We start from the raw sequence: 23,347 nt of genomic DNA, 5'->3' as shown, positions 1-23,347 counted from the left end.
TTACATATATTGTGAAACGAATACCACAATAAGTTTAGTTAGCATCCATCATGTCACACAGATACAATAAAAAGAAAAGAATTTTTTCCTTGTGACAAGAACTCTCTTAACAACTTTCATATCTATCATATAGTAGTGTTAACTACAGTCATTAAAGAAGGTTTCTGGACCCAGTTCCAATGTGTATGGAGGCTTCCCTGTGCCTACAAGCAATTCTCAGACACCAGCAGGGTGTCTGAGGATTCAACTCAATTCTGACATCATCTACCCAGAGATGGAATCAGATTCCACAGGTAAAGGGCTCAGTGCCCAAGACTGCCTTCCGCTTCAGATACCAAGCACAAGCCAAATACTGTATATATGGGAAAAATATTTGGTCATTCTGACCAAATATATTTTCTCATATATATATATATATATATATATATATATGTATGTATTTTTTTTTTTTTGCAGTATGCGGGCCTCTCAGTGTTGTGGCCTCTCCCGTTGCGGAGCACAGGCTCCAGACGCGCAGGCTCAGCAGCCATGCCTCACTGGTCCAGCCGCTCCGCAGCATGTGGGATCTTCCCAGACCGGGGCACGAACCCGTGTCCCCTGCATCAGCAGGCGGACTCTCAACCACTGCGCCACCAAGGAAGCCCTATTTTTTCTTATAAATCACAATATTACAATCATCATTCTGTACATTACATCCCTAGTACTTATTTATCTTGTAATTGGAAGTTTGTATCTTTTGACCGCCTTTCTCCAATCTCCTCCCACCCTCACCCCGCTTTACTAGGAGTAATTTATGGTTACTCCTAGTAACCATAAATCTGATCTCTTTTTCTATGAGTTTTTTTTTTTTAAATTCTGCATATCAGTGAGGTCATACAGTATTTGTCTTTCTCTGTCTGACTTGAAATAGCTAATCTTTAGTGAACTGTCACAGAGATATTAAGAAAACAATCCCATTTATAATTGCATCAAAAAGAATAAAATACCCAGGAATACATTTAACCAAGGAGGTGAAAGACCTGTATCATGAAAATATACAACATTGATGAAAGAAACTGAAGAAGATACAAATAAATGGAAAGATAGTTCATGCTCATGGATTGGAAGGATTAATATTGTTAAAATATCCATACTACTTAAAGCAATCTACAGATTCAATGCTATCCCTATCAAAATTCCAGTGGCACTTCTGAGGTAGAACAAACAGACTTGAAACCATAAAACTCCTACAAGAAAACATATGGGTAAGCTCCTCAACACTGGTCTTAGCAATGATTTTTTAGATTTTACACTAAAATTACAAAAGCAAAATGAATAAGTGGGACTACATCAAACTGAAAATCTACACAGCAAAGGACATCATAAACAAAATGAAAAGAGAACCCACTGAATGGGAGAAAATATTTGCAAATCGTATATCTGATAAGGGGTTAAATCCAAAATATATAAAGAACTCATACAACAATAGAAAAAACCCCAAACAATTTGATTTTAAAATAGAGTATCTGAATAGACGTTTTTCCAAAAAGATATACAACTGGCCAATAGGTACATGAAAAGGTGCTCAACATCATTAATCATCAGGGAAATGGAAATCAAAATCATAATGAGTGATCACCTCACATGATAGAACAGCTATTATCAAAAAGACAAGGGAGGGACTTCCCTGGTGGCACAGTGGTTAAGACTCCGTGCTCCCAATGCAGGGGGCCCAGGTTCGGTCCCTGGTCAGGGAACTAGATCCCACATGCACGCCACAACTAAGAGCTCACATGCCACAACTAAGGAGCAGGTGAGCTGCAACTAAGGAGCCCGCCTGCTGCAACTAAGACCCAGTGCAACCAAATAAATAAAGAAATAAATAAAATATTTTAAAAAAAGACAAGGGACTTCCCTTGTGGTCCAGTGGTTAAGACTCCATGCTTCCACTGCAGGGGGCATGGGTTTGATCCCTGGTCAGGGAACTAAAATCCCACATACCACATGTCACAGCCAAAAAAAAAAAAAAAAAAAAAAAGTATTAAAAACTCAAATGTTAAGACCTGACCATAAAACTCCTAGAAGAAAACATAGGGGAAAATAAATGATTTAAAAAAAAAAAAAGACAAGAAATAACAAGTGTTGGTGAGGATGTGGAGAAAAGGGAACCCTCATGCACTGTTGGTGGGAATGTAAATTGGTGCAGCTACTGTGGAAAACAGCATGGAGGTTCCTCAAAAGTCTAGAAATAGAACTACCATAGGATCCAGCAATTCCACTTCTGGGTATTTATCTGAAGGAAATGAAATCACTCTCTGGAATCCATGTTCACTGCAGCATTATTTTCAGTAGCCACAACATGGAAACATTGAAAGATGAATTATAAAGAAGATGTGGTGTATATGGAATATTACTCAGGCATAAAAAAGAAGGAAATCCTGCTACATGCAACAACATGTGTGGACCTTGAGGGCATTATGCTCAATGAAATAAGACAGAGAAAGACAAATACTGTATGATAGCACTTATACAAAGGACAGATTGGTGATTGCCGGTGGGTGCAGGGGGTGTGGGAGTTGGGTGAAATGGGTGAAGTTGGTCAAAAGGGTAAAAGCATCCAGTTATAAGATAAACAAGTCCTAGGGTTGTAATGTACAGCATGGTGACAAAGAAAGAGAGAGAGGAAGAGAGGAAGGAGGGAGGGAGGGAGGGAAGAGGGAGGGAGGAAGGAAGAAGGAAAGAAAGAAAGAGCTAATCTTCCTTTCTTTTCTTTTTTAGCATTCTTGGGCTTCTCAAGTAAATCTCCCCCAAAACAGACTCCTTTGGTTTTAGAAAAGAAAACAGAATCAGCAATATTTCAGGTGTGTGGTGAAAATGTAAAAAGTGTAGAAAACGTCCTCTTCTGGATACAGGATCTCATTCAAAAGGAACAGTGTCCCTACACCAGTGAAGATGAATGTATCAAAAACTTTGATGTAAAGGAATACCAGGAATTGAATGAGCTTCAGAAGAAGTTAAATATTTCCATTTCCTTGGACCGTGAAAGACCTTTGATTGAGGTTTCTGGAATTACCAAAGATGTGGTACAGGTTAGAAATGCAATTGAGGACATGATCAAGAGAGTTAGATTGTCCAAAGAACAGGAATACCTGGCAGATCGTACCAGTGATTTTGTGGAATGGCAATATAAGGACGATAAAAATTTTCATAGTTTTGACAAAATTACCAATATGCAACTGGAGGATGCAAAGAAACAAAAGAGAAAGACAATTGATGTTAAAATTAATCATCAGAGCTACACAGTGGACTTGAAAACATACACTGCTACAGATGCAAAGGGAAAGAGTTTACCTGTTCGGCGCCATACAAAATCTGAAGGTGAATCAAACTTTCATGCTTGTTGTCCATTACTTTATGCCTGTGATGTGTGTTGTACATACATCAAAATGTTGTTCAAGTAGATAAAATCCAAGTACCCTTATGGAAGAAAATAGAAAACTTGGTCTCAGCTGAAGGAGCTTACACTTTGGCCACGAAAATACAGCACAGGGTGTACCCAACAGCTGATCAATATTATCTTAATGGTAACAATAGTCAAATGTTGCATTTGTTCTCATCTCTACAGTTTACAAGCTTCCCGGAGCCAGTTTTGCTGGGGAGGTAATGGCTGCTTCTGTCAGGAAAGGGAAAGCCATGGGCTGTAAAGAAGCCCAAGCCTTTCTAGAACAAAAGACTGAAGACAGCCTAGTCAGAGAGTGGGCACTCTGTGTCTGTGACTGATGACCCAGAGTGGATGGGGAGCCTGAAGGATCTTCTCCCAGAAGTCACTGGCTCCTCTGCCCCGAGGATAAGATTCTTTGACACACACATCAGGAAGCAGTCTTCAAGATTCCTGAGAAGGGAATACTTGTCTTGTGTAGTCAGCTATTCCTGCCTTTGAACCACATAAATCCCCCACTGAAAACTACTGAATTGGCTTTCAGTACATTGAGAGATCAATGTGAACGAATTCCTCAGACTCTGAGCAACCCTGGGGAAATGACAAGTCAAATACAGTATTCTGTTTAGCAGACGGGGAGACAGAGCTGTCACCACAACCTGCCATGTAGCAAAACCTCCCACCCACCCAACTGTTAAGGATGCTGTGAAGAATAATGAAAGAATAGATGTGGAAGGCCTGGTGGTTGTGGTGAGTTCTGGCAAAAAGCCATGCATTTGTAAGCAAAACATTAATGACTATTTATTGAAAACATTGTAGGGAAATCATTTATATTATATGTAAAATTATTAAATTATGACAGATTAGAGACTGAACAGAATATGCAGCTGAGTTACATTACACCGATAGTTCTCAAATCTGAGCATGATCAAACTTGTTAAGATGCAGGTACCCAGGTTCCACCCTCAGAGATTTTGATTCGGTAGATCTGTGAAGTTTTTTGTTTTTGTTTTTTTTTTTGCGGTACACGGGCCTCTCACTGCTGTGGCCTCCCCCGTTGCGGAGCACAGGCTCCGGACGCGCAGGCTCAGCGGCCATGGCGCACGGGCCCATCCGCTCCGCGGCATGTGGGATCTTCCTGGACCGGGGCACGAACCCGCGTCCCCTGCGTCGGCAGGCGGACTCTCAACCACTGCGCCACCAGGGAAGCCCTGAGTTTTTTTTTTAAGCAAGTGTTATAGTTGGTTCTGAGGCGGGTTATCTGTGGTCCACATTTTGAAAACATTCTTCTAGAAAGATAAGGGGCTTCTTGAACACCTTGAATTAGGAGATTGTAAAACAAGAGCACAAATGATACTCAGTTTTTCAAAGCATACCAGGAATGTGGACTATGCGGATGAGCCTTTCTAGGTGCGAGGGGGTTTTCAAATGTCTACTTTGCAGTTGAGATCCCCTTATACTGGAGTGATATGAAGCAGCAGAAAGTCTGTGTGGTTGAGCTACAGCCTGATAATTCAGAATACAAAACTGTGGCAAGCAAGTTTAATGAGACCTGTGCACACCTCATCATAGAGAAGGTAAGCCTTCCGCTGACATGGAGTTTCTACACGGTGGAGATAGAGGTATCATCGTCCTGGATAAATACACTTTCATTCACTTCCTATCACATTTTTACCCAGAATTAGAAATATTTTACGGCAATTAGTTTTTAAATTCTAGATTCTACTCATGTCACTATGATTACTGAGACATTGAAATTCTTGTGTCAGTTATTACAATATATTAGATTGTAATATATTAGAATAATAAAGATATATGTTTACTTTGTGAAGCAAGCTAATAATAACTCCTAGATATGGCTCCACAGTTGGAGTTGATAACTAGCAAAGTTGGAGTTGATAACTAGCACATCAGATCAGGATTATGTGCTTCTGCTCCTTGCTTCCTTGATAATCCAGTGGTCCTTTCCCTGTTCATTTCCCTTATTTTGGCATCTTCTGCTTTTAAACATTAATTTAGAAAGTTTCCTTTTTGAAATTATTTTTCTCCCTTGACTTCTAGGACAGTATTATTTTGATGCTTTCTTCTCCTTCTTTAACTAATGTTCCTTTCATTTTCACTGGCATCTGTTCTTCCTCTAAACCCCTAATCCTAGGTAACCCACAGGATTTATATTTTGGTATTGTCTCTGCAGTTCACCAGGGAACGTTTTTACTCTTCTTGGCTGCAGCTATTATTTCAGTGTTGATAGCTCTCAAATCAACATCACCGACCTGGATCTTTGACTCAAGTTCTAGAACTTGAGTTCCCAAGTGGCCTAAAAAAGTCTCCACTTGAATATCTGTCTGCTAAATCAATTTCCCTAAAATCTAACTCATCTCATCATTTCCCCTTCCTTCCTGCTTTCTGTCTTTGGTTCCACCACTTTCTGAGTAAAGCTAGAGATCTTTGAGTACCTTCCCTTCATCTGTAATAACAAGTCTGCCAGTAAGGCCTGCATTGTCTTTCTTTGCAAATTTTCTCTTATTCCCTATTTGTACTGCCACCACTCTGTTTATTCATGTACTTAATAATACATATATTATTATTATTACATAATAATTCAAAAAAGATTTGAAGCGTACTACAAAGATATACCTTCAGATAACATAAATATGGACAAAAAGAAAAGTAGGGCAGGGAAATTAAGATAATTACAGAGGTATTGTTAGTTCACAAAAATACATAACATGACGTCCTAGATAGTTACTAGAGGAGGCCCTCAAATTTGTCCTTGATCTGCCTAGTAGACAAAGTAAAGAAGTAAACACTCAGCTATAAGATTCATAATGTCCATAAATCAAAGAGCAAAGCATTTGATCAGGAGACTCAACAGTTTTTCACAATACTGAGACTGACTCCTGAAAGAGTTCTCCTGTGAATAAGTACTAGAGAACATCTTCAGAATCATCCTCACAGTAAATTCAGTATCAAATTTTATACCATTTGTTTTTAATCCCTCAATGTAGGAAGGAGAGGAATAGGTTAGAGAGATTGCTGAGTCACAGGTATGAAATGTGCAGTGTGGGTAATATAGTCAATAATTGTATCATATCTTTGTATGGTGACTGATCATGGCTGGGCTTATCTTGGTGATCATTTTGAAATATATGGAGGTATTGAATCGCTATGCTGTGTAACAGGAACTAGCAGTGTTGTAGGTCAGTTATACTTCAAAAATAAACAAACTCATAGAAAAAGAGATCAGATTTGTGGTTACCAGAGACAGGGGGTATAGGGAGAGGGAACTGGGTGAAAGGTAGGCAAAAGGTACAAACTTGCAGTTATAAGATAAATGAGTACTGGGGATGTAATGTACAACATGATAAATATAATCAACAGTGCTTTCATACACTATATTATGTGTGAAGTTGTTGGGAGAGTGGATCCTGGGAGTTCTCATCACAAGGAAAAAATTTCTTTAATTTTCTATCTATATGAGATGATGGATGTTCACTGGACTTACGATGATCTTTTCATGATATATGTAAGTCAAACCACTATGCTGTACATCTTAAACTTATACAGTGCTATATGAACGTAAACTATATCTTAATAAAACTGGAACAATAAATAACCTTGCCAAGTAGATAGATCCCTGTATGTTGAGCAAAACAATTATATGTGGTACCAAGAAAATGTAATTCAAGTACGCAGCTCTTTCATGGTCTGGTTCTGAGACAATAAGTTTCATTAAAGATACCAATTACAGTCCTCTGGGAGTGGCTGACTGGCACACTGTGATGAGATGTCAAGTCCAAATTGAGCAGGACCACCCAGTTGACCAGAAATGTCTGCACTGGGCCCTGGAGTCTTACCATGTGTTGGCAGACCTTCACCAGAGAAATGACTTCACTACCCTTTTGTAGTGGAACCCTTTTTTCAAATAAAATCTTATGTGAAATCCCAGTCTATGACACCAGTAACAGCAGAGCTAGGCTGTACTTAAGGCACCTCTGTGGAGGTGTCTAGTAGTGCAAAAGCGCTAACATGAGAAATGGGTGGTCTATCATCCTTCATGACTGTCATGTCTTGTGACGACGATTTTTTAACACCCATGAACTTCCACCTAGATTCAACAATTTTGTAACATTTGCTTTTTTTCCCCTCACTCTGTTTTTCCTGAAACAATTGAAAGTAAGTTGCAGATATCATGACACTCCTAAATATTATAGCATATGTATCCTAAGAATAGAAACATTCTCTTAAATAACACAAATATCATTATCCTTTATAATAATATCCAATAGAAGGTCAATATTCAAATCACTGTTGCTCTAAACAGCTTTCTTATAACTTCCTCCCAATCCCTGCCCCCAATCTGGACTCACACATTGCATTTTGTCATTGTGTCTCCTTCATCTCTTCTGATATAAAACAGTACTCCTGCATTTTTAAACATTATATTTCATGATATTGAAATTTTAGGAGAGTTTAAGCTAGTTGTATTGTAGAATGTTCCACATTCTGGCTCTGTCTCACCTAGATTTTTTAAGAATCCAAGCAGTTTTACAGATTCTAGATTTGTCTGATTGCCCATGGTGTCATTTAATTTATTCCTCTATCCGCTTTATTTATGGTGAGCTTGGAGTTAGGTTGAAAGGCTTGGGTAAATTCAGATGAATATTTTTTTGCAAGAATATATTTTGTAGGTGAGGCATCAAAGAAGCTTTATTTATTTATTTACTTTTATTGAACTATTGTTGATTTACAATACTGTGTTAGTTTCTGGTATACAGCAAAGTGACTCAGATATGTGTGTGTGTGTATATATAATATGTATATAATTTTATATACATATTTACCCTTTCATCCCACTACTTTTCAGTCCTTCTTGTATTTCTGTGCCTCATCTGGGGTCATTTTCCTCTGGCTTTAGTATTTCTTCTAGTGCAGGTCTGGTAGTGATGAATTCTCTCAGTTTGTCTGAAAATTTATTTCACCCTCATTCTTTGAAGGATATTTTTGCTGGGTACAAAATTCTGAATTGGTAGTCATTTTCTTTAAGCACTTTGAAGAAGTTACTCTGTTATCTTCTGACTTTGTTTCACTCTGCACTTCCCTTCTCTCCAGGAACTTGGCTCAAATCCTTGTTGCCTTCAAACAGACTTTTTTCCCCACTAGCTCTTCTAGTAGTTGTTGGCAAGAAGTTTGGTCTGATACAAGTAGTCTATCATAGCCAGAGCCTGCTGCTAAAATAAGCCTACTAAGTAAAGCTTAGAATTTATCCTACTAGGAAAACAGACTCAGATTACTGTGTTCAAAATTACTTGAAATAATTTTCTTTGTGTGGTTATTAAATTTTAAAAGGGTTTGTGCTCACTTCAGCATATACACTAAAAAAGGGTGAGAAACAAGAATAAAAGGACTAAGAAATTAAGAATGGTTTCAAAACTCGGTGTGAATAAAATTTTAAGGCTTTTAAAAATGAGTAAAATAAATAAGATTTAAAGTAAATAGAAATAAATTGGAAGTAGTTTGAAGATTAGAAACTCAGTTGTAGGTAAAAGGAAAAATAAAATTTAAGATTATAAATTGGATCAACAAAATACATGATAATGCTGAGACTTGGAACTAGAGGGCAAACTGTTATCTTTTTTTTAAATTAATTAATTTTATTTATTTTTGGCTGCACTGGGTCTTCGTTGCTGCACGTGGGCTTTCTCTAGTTGTGGCAAGCGGGGGCTACTCTTTGTTGCGGTGCATGGGCTTCTCATTGTGGTGGCTTCTCCTGTTGCAGAGCACGGGCTCTAGGTGCCCGGGCTTCAATAGTTGTGGCACAAGGGCTCGGTAGTTGTGGCTCGTGGGCTCTAGAGCGCAGGCTCAGTAGTTGTGGTGCATGCGGCATGTGGGATCTTCCCTGACCAGGGCTCGAACCCACATCCCCTGAATTGGCAGGTGGATTCTTAACCACTGTGCCACCAGAGAAGCCTGCAAACTTAATTGTATTAAGGTGTATTCATTGTATCTTAATTAAAAATGGGAAACCCAAAACTGAAAAAAAAAAAAAGAAGAAGAAGAACCCAATAAAGGCAGGTAATAATAGTGTCAGACTCGAGAGTTCCCTGGACTGGAAGATTCTGACCACATGGAACCTTCACCTTGTGCCTGTCCATGAGGGTCCTTGCCTCCCTTACCCACCCTTCACTCTTTCCCAAGTCAACCTTATGAAACTGCCACCACCTGGTGATTAGGGGAGTGTAGAAACTGATCTGCAACCCAAGACCCAAGGAGTTTCCACCACAGCCCTGGAGACCAAAGAGTATGGTCAAAGCATGGCCACTTTGGTCTATAACCAGATCCCCTCCCACCAGGATTCATGCCCCACTCTTCCAACTGGACCAGAGATTAATTTTCACTAATTAATTTCCTTCTTGCCTAGACACTAGTGCTTCTCCCACTATTAGAATACTCTCTCACTGGAGGAGAGAGACAAAGTGACATAGTGAGGTAGATGGCAACAGGAGCAGTTAGGAGTTGAAGAGGCTTTGGTCAGCCAAGTTCAAATAATGAGGACTTAAGATCCTAAACACTGTCTGCTCTCATGTGGTACATAAAAGATGTTTAAAATTAAATTAACGTTCTTACCAAGGCCTGTTTCTGTGAAACTCTGGATCTAAAAAGACTTCTGAATGTAGAAATTTGCCATCTGGCATTGAATTTGCTGTTTTTTGTAATTTGTATATACTTATGAGACATAATGGTCGTGTTTCATCTGTTGTATCTTGCCAAGGGCTCTTGGCACTGACAGCAAATTTTTCCTTATTGATTTGCAGATTGAGAGGATCCAGAATCCAGAGCTCTGGAAACACTACCAGACAAAGAAAAACAACATGGACGCCAAAAATGGCCAATTAATAAATGAGAAGCTGCTCTTCCATGGGACAGATGCCGACTCAGTGACACTTGTGAACGGAAAAGGCTTTAACCGCAGTTATGCTGGAAAGAATGGTAAGGACGCAAGTAATCTGGCTGCTTCAAATGAGGTGTCAGCCATGAGAACCCAAGCTGGCTGGGGACAGTATGGATGGTGGTGTGTTCTCTCATTGTTGGGGGCCATGTTACAGCCAAAGTTTTAGGTTAGACTCACTATATTTCATCCTGAAGGGACTGACTGGCCCTTCAGGGTGGGGGAATGATTTTTAAGAATAAAAAACCAGGGACTTCCCTGGTGGCACAGTGGTTAAGAATCCGCCTGCCAATGCAGGGGACACGGGTTCGAGCCCTGGTCCAGGAAGATCCCACATGCCACAGAGCAACTAAGCCCGTGCGCCACAACTACTGAGCCTGCGCTCTAGAGCCCACGTGCCACAACTACTGAAGCCTGTGTGCCTAGAGCCCATGCTCCGCAACAAGAGAAGCCACTGCAATGAGAAGCCCGCGCACCACAACAAAGAGTAGCCCCCGCTCGCCTCAACTAGAGGAAGCCTGCACGCAGCAACGAAGACCCAACATAACCAAAAAAAAAAAAAAAAAGAATAAAAAACACACACAAAAAATTTAAAAGAAGCTTTAGAGAGAACTGAACATTATTTTAACATTATTTGACATATTGGGTCAACATGTCAAATTATAGACTAAATTGAAATCCTTAAAGATGTTTTGTTTTTCTCTTCACAGCTACGGCATACGGAAAGGGAACCTATTTCGCTGTCAGTGCCCATTATTCTGCCAGTGATACATACTCCAGACCGGACGCAAATGGGAAGAAGCGTATGTATTATGTGCGAGTACTCACTGGATCCTACACAGTTGGAAACAAGTCATTAATTGTGCCTCCTCTAAGGGACCCCCAAAATCCTACTGACTCATATGACACTGTCACAGATTGTATGCAAAATCCAAATTTATTTGTGGTATTTTATGACTACCAGGCTTACCCAGAGTACCTCATTACTTTTAGATATTAACATTTTGGTATCCTTTGCAGAAGATACTCATCTATACATAGCTAACTGTAAAGCAAGCTGTAGGTTTTTTTTCTCTTAACAGCTTTTTCTAAGATCAGAGGACCCTTGTCACTGAAATCAGACATTCTCCAGCCTCTCTTTCAAAACTGGAATGAACCTCTCTTGAGAATTTGAGAATTTAATTGGATAACCGAGAGTTACAACTGTGTGTCCTCAACCATGGATATCACATCTGTAGACGTACAGGTGTTTATTTCCAGGAAGGAAAGTATAACATTAATCTTTTTTTTTTTAGTTGGGGTATAGTTGCTTTACAATGTTGTGTTCGTCTCTGCTGTACAACCAAGTGAATCAGCTATGTGTATACATACATCCCCTCCCTCTTGGATCTCCCCTCCCCCCGCCACCCCACCCATCTAGGTCACCACAGAGCACTGAGCTGAGCTCCCTGTGCTATACAGCAGGTACCCACTAGCCATCTATTTTACACTGGTAATGTATACATGTCAATCCCAATCTCCCAGTTCATCCCACCCCCACATCCCCCTCCACGTCCACACGTCCGTTCTTTACGTCTTCATCTCTATTCCTGCCCTGAAGATAGGTTCATCTGTACCATTTTTCTAGATTCCACATATAAGAATAACATTAATCTTAAAGGCAGAGGACACAGTGATATAACTTCAGCTGCCACTGAGAGACAGCTGGTATCATGTCAGGACTCCATACTGCTGTGGGGAGCACAGTATTACTAAGTGGGTGGGGCTGCTGTCTTCCCTGGGTGCAGGGATGGCGTCTAATTTTCTTTATCCCTGGGCTGCGGTCTGTGCCTGATGTACAATAGATGCTGCATAAGTGTTTCATAAACCACTTAAGAATGAAGAAGCCCTGTCAGACTCCTAACCAAAGTGGGAACCATCTCTTCAACACCCTTGACTTATTGTCACTTTGCCTCAAATTGATGAGATTCCATGGCAGGGAGCTTTTTCACAAAGCAGCCTATGGACATGTGGGACAGCTCTGGTCAGGGCTCTGGGACTGCAGTGCAGCCACGTCCTGCACAGTCCAGGGGGCTGTGGTCTAGCTTGGGGACTAGGTGAGCTGTATCCCATGGAGTTGTGCAGTGCAGCAGCCCTGTTTCCAATTGGTCCTTTCTAAAGTTGAACCCAAATCTGCCTTTTTATAACTTTTATTCATGGTCTTAGTTCTGCCCAGTGGAAAAAAGGGATAATGCCTGCTGTATTTTCAGTATGAACCCCTTCTACTCTGTTAAGATTAAATGAATCTAAGGGTATTAAATAGCACATTTTCCTTGGCAGCCTGGCTTTTGATGATTTTAAAGCCTTGTGCATAAATAAACCAAAGGAATTAAGCAGTCATATTACTAATTTGCTGACTCAGTAGCTGTAGGATAGTAATGGAAAGTTTCTTTTTTAACTTCCTCAGGTAAATTTCAGATTCTAAAACTGTTTATTGAGTGCCTCCATTAACCAGGTACTATAAGAGGTGCTTTCACATAACAGTATTTATTTTCTCCCCCCAAACACTCCTGTGAGGTAAGAATTATACCCCCGTTTTAAAGCTGAGGAAACTGATGCTCAGAACACAAGAAGCTTCCTTGCCTTAAGTCGCCTGGGTAACAGGCCTCAGAGCCAGCAACTGAATCTGGGTCTCTGTGTCATCAAGCCCCTTGCTCTTCCCACTATAGAACATGGCTTCTAGATTAATGTTACTGATTCAGGAATATCTCAGACAATCTGTGAATTATCCTCATATTTCCTTGGCCTTGTCCCTTCTGGCTTTGGTTTTCATTGTAGAGTCTCTTCATTTGAAGCTCTATAGGCCAAGAGGCCAGAGCTATGCCCATGGGGAGCCAGGACAGATGATGAACTTGGACGCTAGGGGTCACCGGGAGGATAAAGGCACCCTTTCTTGGCCCCAGGGAGCAATGCCTGCACTTCAAGAAAAGGAGGTTGAGGGGGCCATAGTTGCTGCTTCATTAAACACAGATGTCTTGAAATTTTTCTTCCTGTTGCTGTTTTTTAAGTGGATTGGCAAAGACTTCTTATTGCTTAGGAGTAGCTTCCCAGCCACTGGCATCTGAACTTGGGCTTGACAATGAATGTAAGAAATAAAAAAGGAGAGACGTGCTCTCTAATTTGTTCTTGTTCTCCAGTGGTTTGGTTAACTTAGGCAAGGATGAATATCAGGGTGTATTGCACCAAGTATGATGATTCAGTCTGTAATGTTATAGTTACCCTCAGTCTAAAGAAATATGTCATACAACACAGGGAACATGGCCAATATTTTATAATAACTGTAAATGGAGTACAACCTTTAAAAATTGTGAATCACTGTACTGTACACATGCAACATATAATATACATCAACTATACTTCAATAAAAATTTTTTAAAATAAGTATTTCCTCCTTTTTGAATAAAATGCTTGGAGAATGTTATTTGGTGGTTAAACATCTTTATCCTTTAGGGCAAATACAGGAGAGCGTGATGATAAACACAGGCCACTGCTGATAAAAGACCACAACTAAACATGACAGCATCAAGGTATCCTCACAGTATCAATAGCATTCAGCTGAAAATTACAGGAAGGGCACAGTACAGCTTTAGTTCAGTAAATCTGAAGGGCGGATTGACCCCAAGAAGTAGCCCCTGCTAAAACACGCCCACTTTGAGCCTGTGTTAGGTCTTGGTGGTCTACTCCAGGGCCAGAGATTCTTAAACTTCTTTGCTATTTGAAGCACTTCAGGTGCTTGCTGAGACTGCAAAATCTGGCCCATCCCAAAGGAGGCAAATTCTATAGCTCTAGAGTGGTACCCAGACATCTGCATCTTCAGCAAGCCCCTCAAATGATTCTGATATCCCTGATACCCAGAGCTGCTTAGGACTTTCATGGGCCCCAGGCAATTTTGCCTTTGTAGGCCCCTTACTCCATGAAAAGTATTAAACATGATACTTCGCTACTGCACTGGTATAAACATGAAGGTAATCGAAACTAGGTAATATTCTTTTTTTTATTTTTAAAGAAACTAAAACATTTCTGTAGACCCTAAAAGCTCAGGGGCCCTAGCTACTTTGCCTTCCGGATAGATCACCCTGCTTATACGTGGATACTGTAACTTTAGGTGTAACACTTCAATCCCTCTAACCCCTGGAGGGTCAAAGTATTAATATTTATTTAATAATTGAGTTCACTCATTCGGGCAGGCTCTTCTGAGAAATGCAGGATGAAATGGGACCCTACTTGGTGGCTGACCATCTCTCCCTTTGACTGTCTTTTCTCCTTCCCACACTCCCCAGTTGCAGATAGCCAGGATCTCTTGCCGTGTCATAATCTCTATCTCTACAAAATTAGGAAATTATCTCCCAACACCCATTTACATTTCGAATGCATTCATATCAATGTCTTAACTCTCTACCCAGGTCTCTGCATGCCAGAAACTATTACCTCTAACTGAAATCAATACTTTGCCCTCAGAACAGCTTTCAAACCTTTCTGACACTAAGAAATACATTTTATATCAGGCCCAGTACACACACAGATATAACTGAAAAGATTTATGAAGTATATTTACTCTGAAAGAAATTTTTCCTGGACAGTTTCACAAAATAATATATTTACTATTGAATTAACTGAAATTACGTATCCTGCTCCATTAAAAAAAAAATGCTGGTCTCACCCACTAAATTGATTTTATGACTTGTTAATGGGTCACAATCTACAACTTGAAAAACACTGGTCCAAGTAGTAGCAAATATAATAAAATATCTGGGAGGGAGCGGGTGAGGGAACCCTGGGGGAGGGAGCGGGGGAGGGAATTCTGTGTGAAGGAGGGTATGGGGGAGCTCTCAGTGAGGGCAGGTGTAAAAAAAATATATAGCTGAAGACAAATGTCTATTTCTGCGATAGGGATATACCTACTACAGGTAACAGACATCTCACCTTTAGCCACAACATCCTCTGCCCCAGTGTTTCTGAAGGAGTATCGGCCAACAAGGTCTCCTTTTTAAAAAATCCACTCAAATATTTAAGCAGCACCTACCATGTGCTGGGCACTGATCAAGACTCTGCAAATATACAATAATCAAAACAAAGTCCAAACCTTCATGCAGTGACATTCTCATTGGGGGAGATAGTAATCAAATAAATAGGCAAATATATAGTAGTCAGATGGTGGTAAGTGCTACAGAAGGGTCTTTTTTCAGACGCTTCTTTTCCTGGGCATGTTCATTTCCCTTCCTCCTTTTTCCCAGAAAGTACGTACTCTCTTGGGATTTACTGATACCATCAATTTGACCTGAGAAGGATGGGGCCAGTAGTCAATTCTTCTTAAAAGGTGACTTTGTGTATCTTTTCTGTTTTGAATGGTTACTGAGTTCAATATGTTTTTATAATTTTTAAATTCTTACTTAGACGGTAATGATAATAATTACCCCACATATTGCAAATGTAATGAGAGTGGGATCAAGTTCACTAAGCCAAGCTTTTAGTTAGTTTCAGGAGTCAGTAGCATTTGGTCCTTTTTATTCCAGGGCTGGTGTTCCTAGATGTCCCAGTTCCTTACACAAGGAGGCCTCTTATTGGGCCCCCACCTACTTTTCTCCTGATTGGTATTCTGCTCTGGATTACAGGGGTTAACCAGTGAGAATTCTACGGATTTGAGAAATGTGATCACTTCAGATCAAGGCTAGACTTCAACCTGCATTTGAATTAAGAGATCAAGAACTTAAAACAATCATAAATCTTCCCACACCATCTTATGACAAAGAATCCATGATATCTACTGAAATTAACAACTGCACCCCTACCTCCCCAAAAGCTAGAATTCACCCAATGGATGCATTAGATCAGGAGTTAGCAAACTTTTAAAATATTTTCAGCTTTTCGAGCCATACTGCCTCTGTCACCACTCAACTCTGCCACCGTAACCCTAAAGCCACCACAGACAATATGTAAATGAATGGCATGGCTGTGTTCCAATACAACCTTATTTACAAAAACAAGCAGCAGGTAACCCCTGCTGATGGAACCCTATTTCTTGGTGAGAACACTAGGGGCTTACATTTGAGACAGGCTGATGAGATAGGAAAGGAAAGGCAAAGGCACTGAAGAAAGAGGCCTACCAATAACAAAGAGCCAGGTTGTCCAAAGAGCAACGTGTATGCAAGAAGGTGGCAAGAGACTAAAATGTTAATTAGGTGAGAACAGGACATTTATAAGCATATGCAAATTGCCCTTTTGCCATTTCATCTTTTATTTTAAAACTATATTATTTTAAAAATAGTCTTAAAGTATTACTGAAAAAGTTATTTTCTATTAGAGTCGCAAACTTCTTCCTTGAATCAAAAGTTGTGCCACTATCCTGGTTACCTGTGGATTCACCAAGCAATCCAGCACGTCATCTGTAGAAATGAATGTTTGGGAAGGGGCCACAGTACTATTTGAAGCAATTTGTTCCACAACTGCATTCTCACTTTCACTCATCATTCGTTGTCTCTTGGTATAATGCAATTTTCCAAAGCGTTTTCCATTTTTGCCAACAAAGTCTTCACCATCACTTTCAAACATGCCTCCTCTTTCTGAGGGTGGTTCTTGGGAACCCGGTATCACAGGAACCAGATCAGGACCAAAGGGACTTGCTGCCTCCTGTTTTACTGTTCCCAAGGTTAAGCTGTGGCTACTAGTTTGTGCTACCTCCACGTGGTTGTGCACATTTAATTCTTCCTTTATCACGTCCTCTCCGTCTGTGCTCAGCGCTTGGGTTTCTACTACCTTAGATGTTCCATAATGATCAAAAAAAGCAGAAACGGCTCCATTTAAGTAGCGACAATTGACTTCATGGGATGTTTCCTCAACCTAAGGAAAAAGAAAAACTCTTTAAAATGGTTATAGGCACTTACATAAATTGGAAAACAAATGTTCCAGCCGGGATTGGTTTATCACAGGATACTAACTGCCATGATGAAAACCAGAAGGGACCTACCTCAGTTGGGTTTAACCAAGCTCTCGTATCATGTGGATTCTCTGCAGTTTTCAGGGCACACACAAGCATGCGGGTGATTGCCTCTTCTACCCGGGCTTGGTGGTCCTCTTCCTAAATCAAGGTTAAAAAAAGACACATTTTTTCATTTGTCTCTGTGTCTCATTGCTTAAAACAGAGTAGAGTCTCTTAATTGTGTGTTCTGTTCTCTCATTAACATAAGATTTGTTACCGAAGGAATATGTTGTTGGCAGACCACAATTTTTATGTATTCACTCTCCTCTGCCATCTAGAAGAGTTTTAGAATATTTCACCAAGCAAATTTAAGTGTGTATCCTATCTATAAGACATAGACCTTAAGTATGAACCACCTTGTGGTTTTTTTCCCAATATTTTCCATTCTCTGACATGTTTAAAGTTTAAAAAAAAAGAGTATTACATACAAAGGAATAATCCCTGTAGAACAGTGGTCCCCAACCTTTTTGGCACAAGGACCGGTTTCACGGAAGACAGTTTTTCCACGGGATGTGGGGGGTGGATTGGTTCAGGCAGTAACATGAGCAATGGTTCAGGCGGTAATGCAAGCAATGGGGATCAATGGGGAGCGGCAGATGAAGTTTTGCTCGCTTGCCCGCTGCTCACCTTCTGCTGTGCAGCCTGGTTACTAATAGGCCGTGGACCAGTATCGGTCCGCGGCCCGGGGGTTGGGGACCCCTGCTATAGAGGATCATTTTGATAAGCTAATTTCTTGAGGAACGGGAAATAATTATAATAAACATTCTTGGCCACAATAATGAGATGACTAAATATCTAAATATGTCTTTTTAAAGAGACAATAAGTATAAACTATGGTATTAATGATAAATTACATTATATATATATGTGTATATATATGTAAAATTTTTGGGCTTCCCTGGTGGCGCAGTGGTTGAGCGTCTGCCTGCCGATGCAGGGGACGCGAGTTCGTGCCCCGGTCCGGGAGGATCCCACATGCCGCGGAGCCGCTGGGCCTGTGAGCCATGGCCGCTGAGCCTGTGCGTCTGGAGCCTGTGCTCTGCAACGGGAGAGGCCCGCGTACCGCAAAAAAAAAAAAAAAAAAAAAAATTTTTCTTTTTTTGGCAATCTTTTTTTTTGGCCACGCTGTGTGGCTTGTGGGATATTGGTTCCCCAACCAGGGATTGAACCCAGGCCCTCGGCAATGAAAGTGAAGAGTCCTAACCACTGGACTGCCAGGGAATTCCTAGTGATAAATTACATTAAAATCAATAGTTTCGTTCATCAAAAGATACCATAAAGGAAAAGACAAGCCAGATGTCTGTAACATATATAAGTGATAGGAGATGAATATGCAGAATATATAAAGAATCTGCACACATCAATAAGACAAATGACCTAATTTTTTAAAAATGGGCAAAAGACATGAAGACAAACATGTCAAAAAAAGAACAATTATAAGGTTAAAAACACAAGAAAATACGCTTAGCTTCATTCATAATCAGGGAAATGCAAATCAAGAAACCCATGAAACTGGCAAAAGAGGGTCTGATAATTCCAAATGGTGGAGAAATGTGCTTGACAGAAATCTTGTTGATGGTGGAAAAACATGTAGGCATTATTTTATAAACTTGAGTATTGTGTACCCTATAGACCAGCAACTCCACTCCTAGATATATACAGATATACATATTCTCTAGAGAAACTCTTGCACATGTGTAAAAGAATATTCTATTTATAAAAGCAAAAGAAATTGGAAACAACCCAATTATCCATCAACAGAAAAATGAATCAAATTGTAGTATATTAACACAAGAGGATATTATATCATGGTGAAAATGAATGACCAGCTACGTGTGACAACACAGATGAATCTTAGAAACATAATATTAAATTAATAAAATAAAGGCAAATCCCCAGGATGAGATACCACTTCACACTAGGAAGGCTATAATAAGCCAGATAACGACAAGTGTTGGTGAGGATATGAAGAAATCAGAATCTTCACAAATTGCTGGTGGGAATGTAAACAGTACAGCTGCTTTGAAAAACAGCCTGGCAATTCCCCAAAGTTTAAATGTAGAGTTACCAGACGGTTAATTTTATAAGTCAACTTGGCTAGGCTATGGTGACCAACTGCCTAGTCAAACACTAGTCTAGATGTCGCCGTGAAGGTGTTTCGTAGATGCGATTAACATTTATAATCAGCTGACTTTAGGTAAAAGGAGATTATCCTCAATAACGTGGGTGGACCTCATCCAATCAGTTGAAGGCCATAGGAGTAAAATTTAAGGTTTTCTGGAGAAGAGATTCTGCCTCAAGATTGCAACAGAAATCCTGAGTGAGTTTCCAGCCTGCCAGACTGTTCTACAGATTTTGGACTACAGACTGCAACTTTAACTCTTGTCTGAATTCCCAGCCTGCCGGCCTGCCTTGGCTGGTGTACCATATGACCCAGCAACTCCACTCCTAGGTACATACCGAGAGAAATGAAAGCATACATCCACACAAAAACTTGTACACGAATGTGAACAGTAGCATTATTCATAATAACCAAAAGTAGACACAACCCAAACGTCCATCACTTGATTAGTGGATAAACAAAATGTGGTATATCTGTACAATAAAAAATTTTTTAGCCATAAAAAAAAGGAATGAAGTACTGATACATGCTACTACATGGATGATTCTTGAAAACATTATGCTGAATGAAAGACGCCAGCCATAAAAAGTGTCCGCTTCAAATAGTTAAAACAGAAAAAAAAAATTCTGTATAGTTTTAGAAGTAATGGGTATGGTTACAAGCAGGCAGGTGACAGCTCCACGATGGAATGAGCTATCTTGGGAGGCAAAGCATCTGTAAGGCTATTGTAGACGTGACTTTGGCACTGGGAATGGAAGTGAACTCCTGGGAGTGGAAGTGAACTCCATGCATTCTACCTTGATATTTGCTCTGATTCCAATACAGCATGCTGCAAGCAGAATTTCTTTCTTTCTTTTTTTTCATGTATAGTATTTTTAAAGGTTTATTTTATACAGCAGTTTCTTATTAGTTATCTATCTGAAACATATTAGTGTATATATGTCAATCCCCATCTCCCAATTCATCCCCTCACTCTCCACCCGCCTGCTTTCCCCCCTTGGTGTCCATACGTTTGTTCTCTATATCTGTGTCTCTATTTCTGCCTTGCAAACTGGTTCATCTGTACCATGTTTCTAGATTTCACATATATGCATTAATATACAATATTTGTTTTTCCCTTTCTGACTTACTTCACTCTGTATGACAGTCTCTAGGTCCATCCACGTCTCTACAAGTGACCCAATTTCATTCTGTTTTATGGCTGAGTAATATTCTATTGTATATATGTACCACATCTTCTTTATCCATTTGTCAGTTGATGGGCATTTAGGTTGCTTCCATGATCTGGCTATTGTAAATAGTGCTGCAATGAACATTGGGGTGCATATGTCTTTATGAATTATGTTTTTCTCTGGGTATATGCCCTGTAGTGGGATTACTGGGTCATATGGTAGTTCTATTTTTAGTTTTTTAAGGAACCTCCATACTGTTCTCCATAGTGGCTGTATCAATTTACATTCCCACCAACAGTGTAAGAGGGTTCGCTTTTCTCCACACCCTCTCCAGCATTTGTTATTTGTAGATTTTCTGATGATGCCCATTCTAACTGGTGTGAGGTGATACCTCATTGTAGTTTTGATTTGCATTTCTCTAATAATTAGTAATGTTGAGCAGCTTTTCATATGCCTCTTGGCCATCTGTACGTCTTCTTTGGAGAAAAGTCTATTTAGGTCTTCTGCCCATGATTGGGTTGTTTGTTTATTTACCATTGAGCTACATGAGCTGTTATATATTTTGGAGATTAATCCTTTGTTGATTCGTTTGCAAATATTTTCTCCCATTCTAAAGGTTGTCTTTTTGTATTGTTTATAGTTTCCTTTGCTGTGCAAAGCTTTTAAGTTTCATTAGTTCCCATTTGTTTATTTTTGTTTTTATTTCCATTACTCTAGGAGGTGGGTCAAAAAAGATCTTGCTGTGATTTATGTCAAAGAGTGTTCTGCCTATGTTCTCCTCTAAGAGTTTTATAGTATCTGGTCTTAAATTAGGTCTTTAATCCATTTGGAGTTTATTTCTGTGTATGGTGTTAGGGAGTATTCTAATTTCATTCTTTTACATGTAGCTGTCCAGTTTTCCCAGCACTACTTATTGAAGAGACTGTCTTTTCTCCATTGTGTATCCTTGCCTCCTTTCTCATAGATTAGTTGACCATAGATAAGTGGGTTTATCTCTGGGCTTTCTATCCTGTTCCATTGATCTATATTTCTGTTTTTGTGCCAGTACCATATTTTCTTGATTACTGTAGCTTTGTAGTATAGTCTGAAGTCAGGGAGTCTGATTCCTCCAGCTCTGTATCTTTCCCTCAAGACTGCTTTGGCTATTTGGGGTCTTTTGTGTCTCCACACAAATTTTTTTTTTCTTTTTTTTTTTTTTTGCGGTACGTGGGCCTCTCACCATTGTGGCCTCTCCCATTGTGGAGCACAGGCTCCGGACGCGCAGGCTCAGTGGCCATGGCGCACAGGCCCAGCCACTCCGCGGCATGTGGTATCTTCCCGGACTGGGGCATGAACCTGTGTCCCCTGCATCGGCAGGCGGACTCTCAACCACTGCGTCACCAGGGAAGCCCTCCATACAAATTTTAAGATTTGTTGTTCTAGTTCTGTAAAAAATGCCATTGGTAATTTGATAGGGATTGCATTGAATCTGTAGATTGCTTTGTGTAGTATAGTCATTTTCACAATATTGATTCTTCCAATCCAAGAACATGGTGTATCTCTCCATCTGTTTGTGTCATCTTTGATTTCTTTCATCAGTGTCTTACAGTTTTCTGAGTACAGGTCTTTTACCTCCTTAGGTAGGTTTATTCCTAGGTATTTTATTCTTTTTGTTGCAATGGTGAATGGGATTGTTTCATTAATTTCTCTTTCTGATCTTTCATTGTTAGTGTATAGGAATGCAAGAGATTTCTGTGCATTAATTTTGTATCCTGCAATTTTACCAAATTCATTGATCAGCTCTAGTAGTTTTCTGGTGGCATCTTTAGGATTCTCTATGTATAGTATCATGTCATCTGCAAAGTGACAGCTTGAATTCTTCTTTTCCAATTTGTATTCCTTTTCTTTCTTTTTCTTCTGTGATTGCCGTGGCTAGGACTTCCAAAACTATGTTGAATAATAGTGGTGAGAGTGGACATCCTTGTCTTGTTCCTGATCTTAGAGGAAATGCTTTCAGTTTTTCACCATTGAGAATGATATTTGCTGTGGGTTTGTCGTATATGGCCTTTATGATGTTGAGGTAGGTTCCCTCTATGCCCACTTTCTGGAGAGTTTTTATCATAAATGGGTGTTGCATTTTGTCAAAAGCTTTTTCTGCATCTGTTGAGATGATCATATGGTTTTTATTCTTCAATCTGTTAATATGGTGTATCACATTGATTGATTTGTGTATATTGAAGAATCCTTGCATCCCTGGGATAAATCCCACTTGATCATGGTATATGATCCTTTTAATGTGTTGTTGGATTCTGTTTGCTAGTACTTTTTTTTTTTTGCGGTACGTGGGCCTCTCACTGTTGTGGCCTCTCCCGTTGCGGAGCACAGGCTCCAGACACGCATGCTCAGGGGCCATGGCTCACGGGCCTAGCTGCTCCGCGGCATGTGGGATCTTCCTGGACCGGGGCACGAACCCATGTCCCCTTCATCGGCAGGCTGACTCTCAACCACTGCGCCACTAGGGAAGCCCTTTAATTTTCTTTTTTTGTAGTATCTTTGTCTGGTTTTGGTATCAGGGTGATGGTGGCCTCCCAGAATGAGTTTGGGAGAGTTCCTTCCTCTGCAATTTTTTGGAAGAGTTTGAGAAGGATGGGTGTTAGCTCTTTTCTAAATGTTTGATATAATTCACCTGTGA

The 23,347-nt window shown here is 40.0% G+C and overlaps 3 protein-coding genes across 9 annotated transcripts in view; 2 read left to right on the top strand and 1 right to left on the bottom strand.

Annotated features, from left to right (window-relative positions):
• LOC101270558 (protein mono-ADP-ribosyltransferase PARP14) overlaps positions 1 to 13,787 on the top strand; it is a 48,344-nt gene extending 34,557 nt beyond the window's left edge. Inside the window, exons 14-17 of one of the 3 annotated variants that reach the window (XM_004278567.3) lie at positions 2,758 to 3,357; positions 4,862 to 4,995; positions 10,234 to 10,408; positions 11,078 to 13,787. In XM_004278567.3, the coding sequence (XP_004278615.1) occupies positions 2,758 to 3,357; positions 4,862 to 4,995; positions 10,234 to 10,408; positions 11,078 to 11,367 (1,199 nt within the window). In that variant the 3' untranslated portion in view covers positions 11,368 to 13,787. Of the gene's footprint in view, positions 1 to 2,757; positions 3,358 to 4,050; positions 4,169 to 4,861; positions 4,996 to 10,233; positions 10,409 to 11,077 lie in introns of those variants that run through there. The other 2 variants (XR_004476124.2, XM_049710440.1) reach the window with 2 other exon arrangements.
• DTX3L (deltex E3 ubiquitin ligase 3L) overlaps positions 1 to 23,347 on the top strand; it is a 171,987-nt gene that overhangs the window by 67,092 nt on the left and 81,548 nt on the right. The window lies entirely within an intron of this gene.
• HSPBAP1 (HSPB1 associated protein 1) overlaps positions 1 to 23,347 on the bottom strand; it is an 89,046-nt gene that overhangs the window by 18,499 nt on the left and 47,200 nt on the right. For 3 of the 5 annotated variants that reach the window (XM_033403368.2, XM_004278568.4, XM_033403369.2), the window contains 2 exons: positions 17,371 to 17,481; positions 13,349 to 17,243 (listed from right to left, as the gene is read on the bottom strand). In XM_033403368.2, the coding sequence (XP_033259259.1) occupies positions 16,704 to 17,243; positions 17,371 to 17,481 (651 nt within the window). In that variant the 3' untranslated portion in view covers positions 13,349 to 16,703. Of the gene's footprint in view, positions 1 to 826; positions 3,457 to 13,348; positions 17,244 to 17,370; positions 17,482 to 23,347 lie in introns of those variants that run through there. The other 2 variants (XR_004476125.2, XM_033403364.2) reach the window with 2 other exon arrangements.

The sequence above is a fragment of the Orcinus orca genome, chromosome 5, assembly GCF_937001465.1.
Source record: "Orcinus orca chromosome 5, mOrcOrc1.1, whole genome shotgun sequence".
Lineage (NCBI taxonomy): Eukaryota > Metazoa > Chordata > Mammalia > Artiodactyla > Delphinidae > Orcinus > Orcinus orca.
Note: the sequence above shows the minus strand (reverse complement) of the source record. Positions and strands in the feature narration are given on the sequence as shown.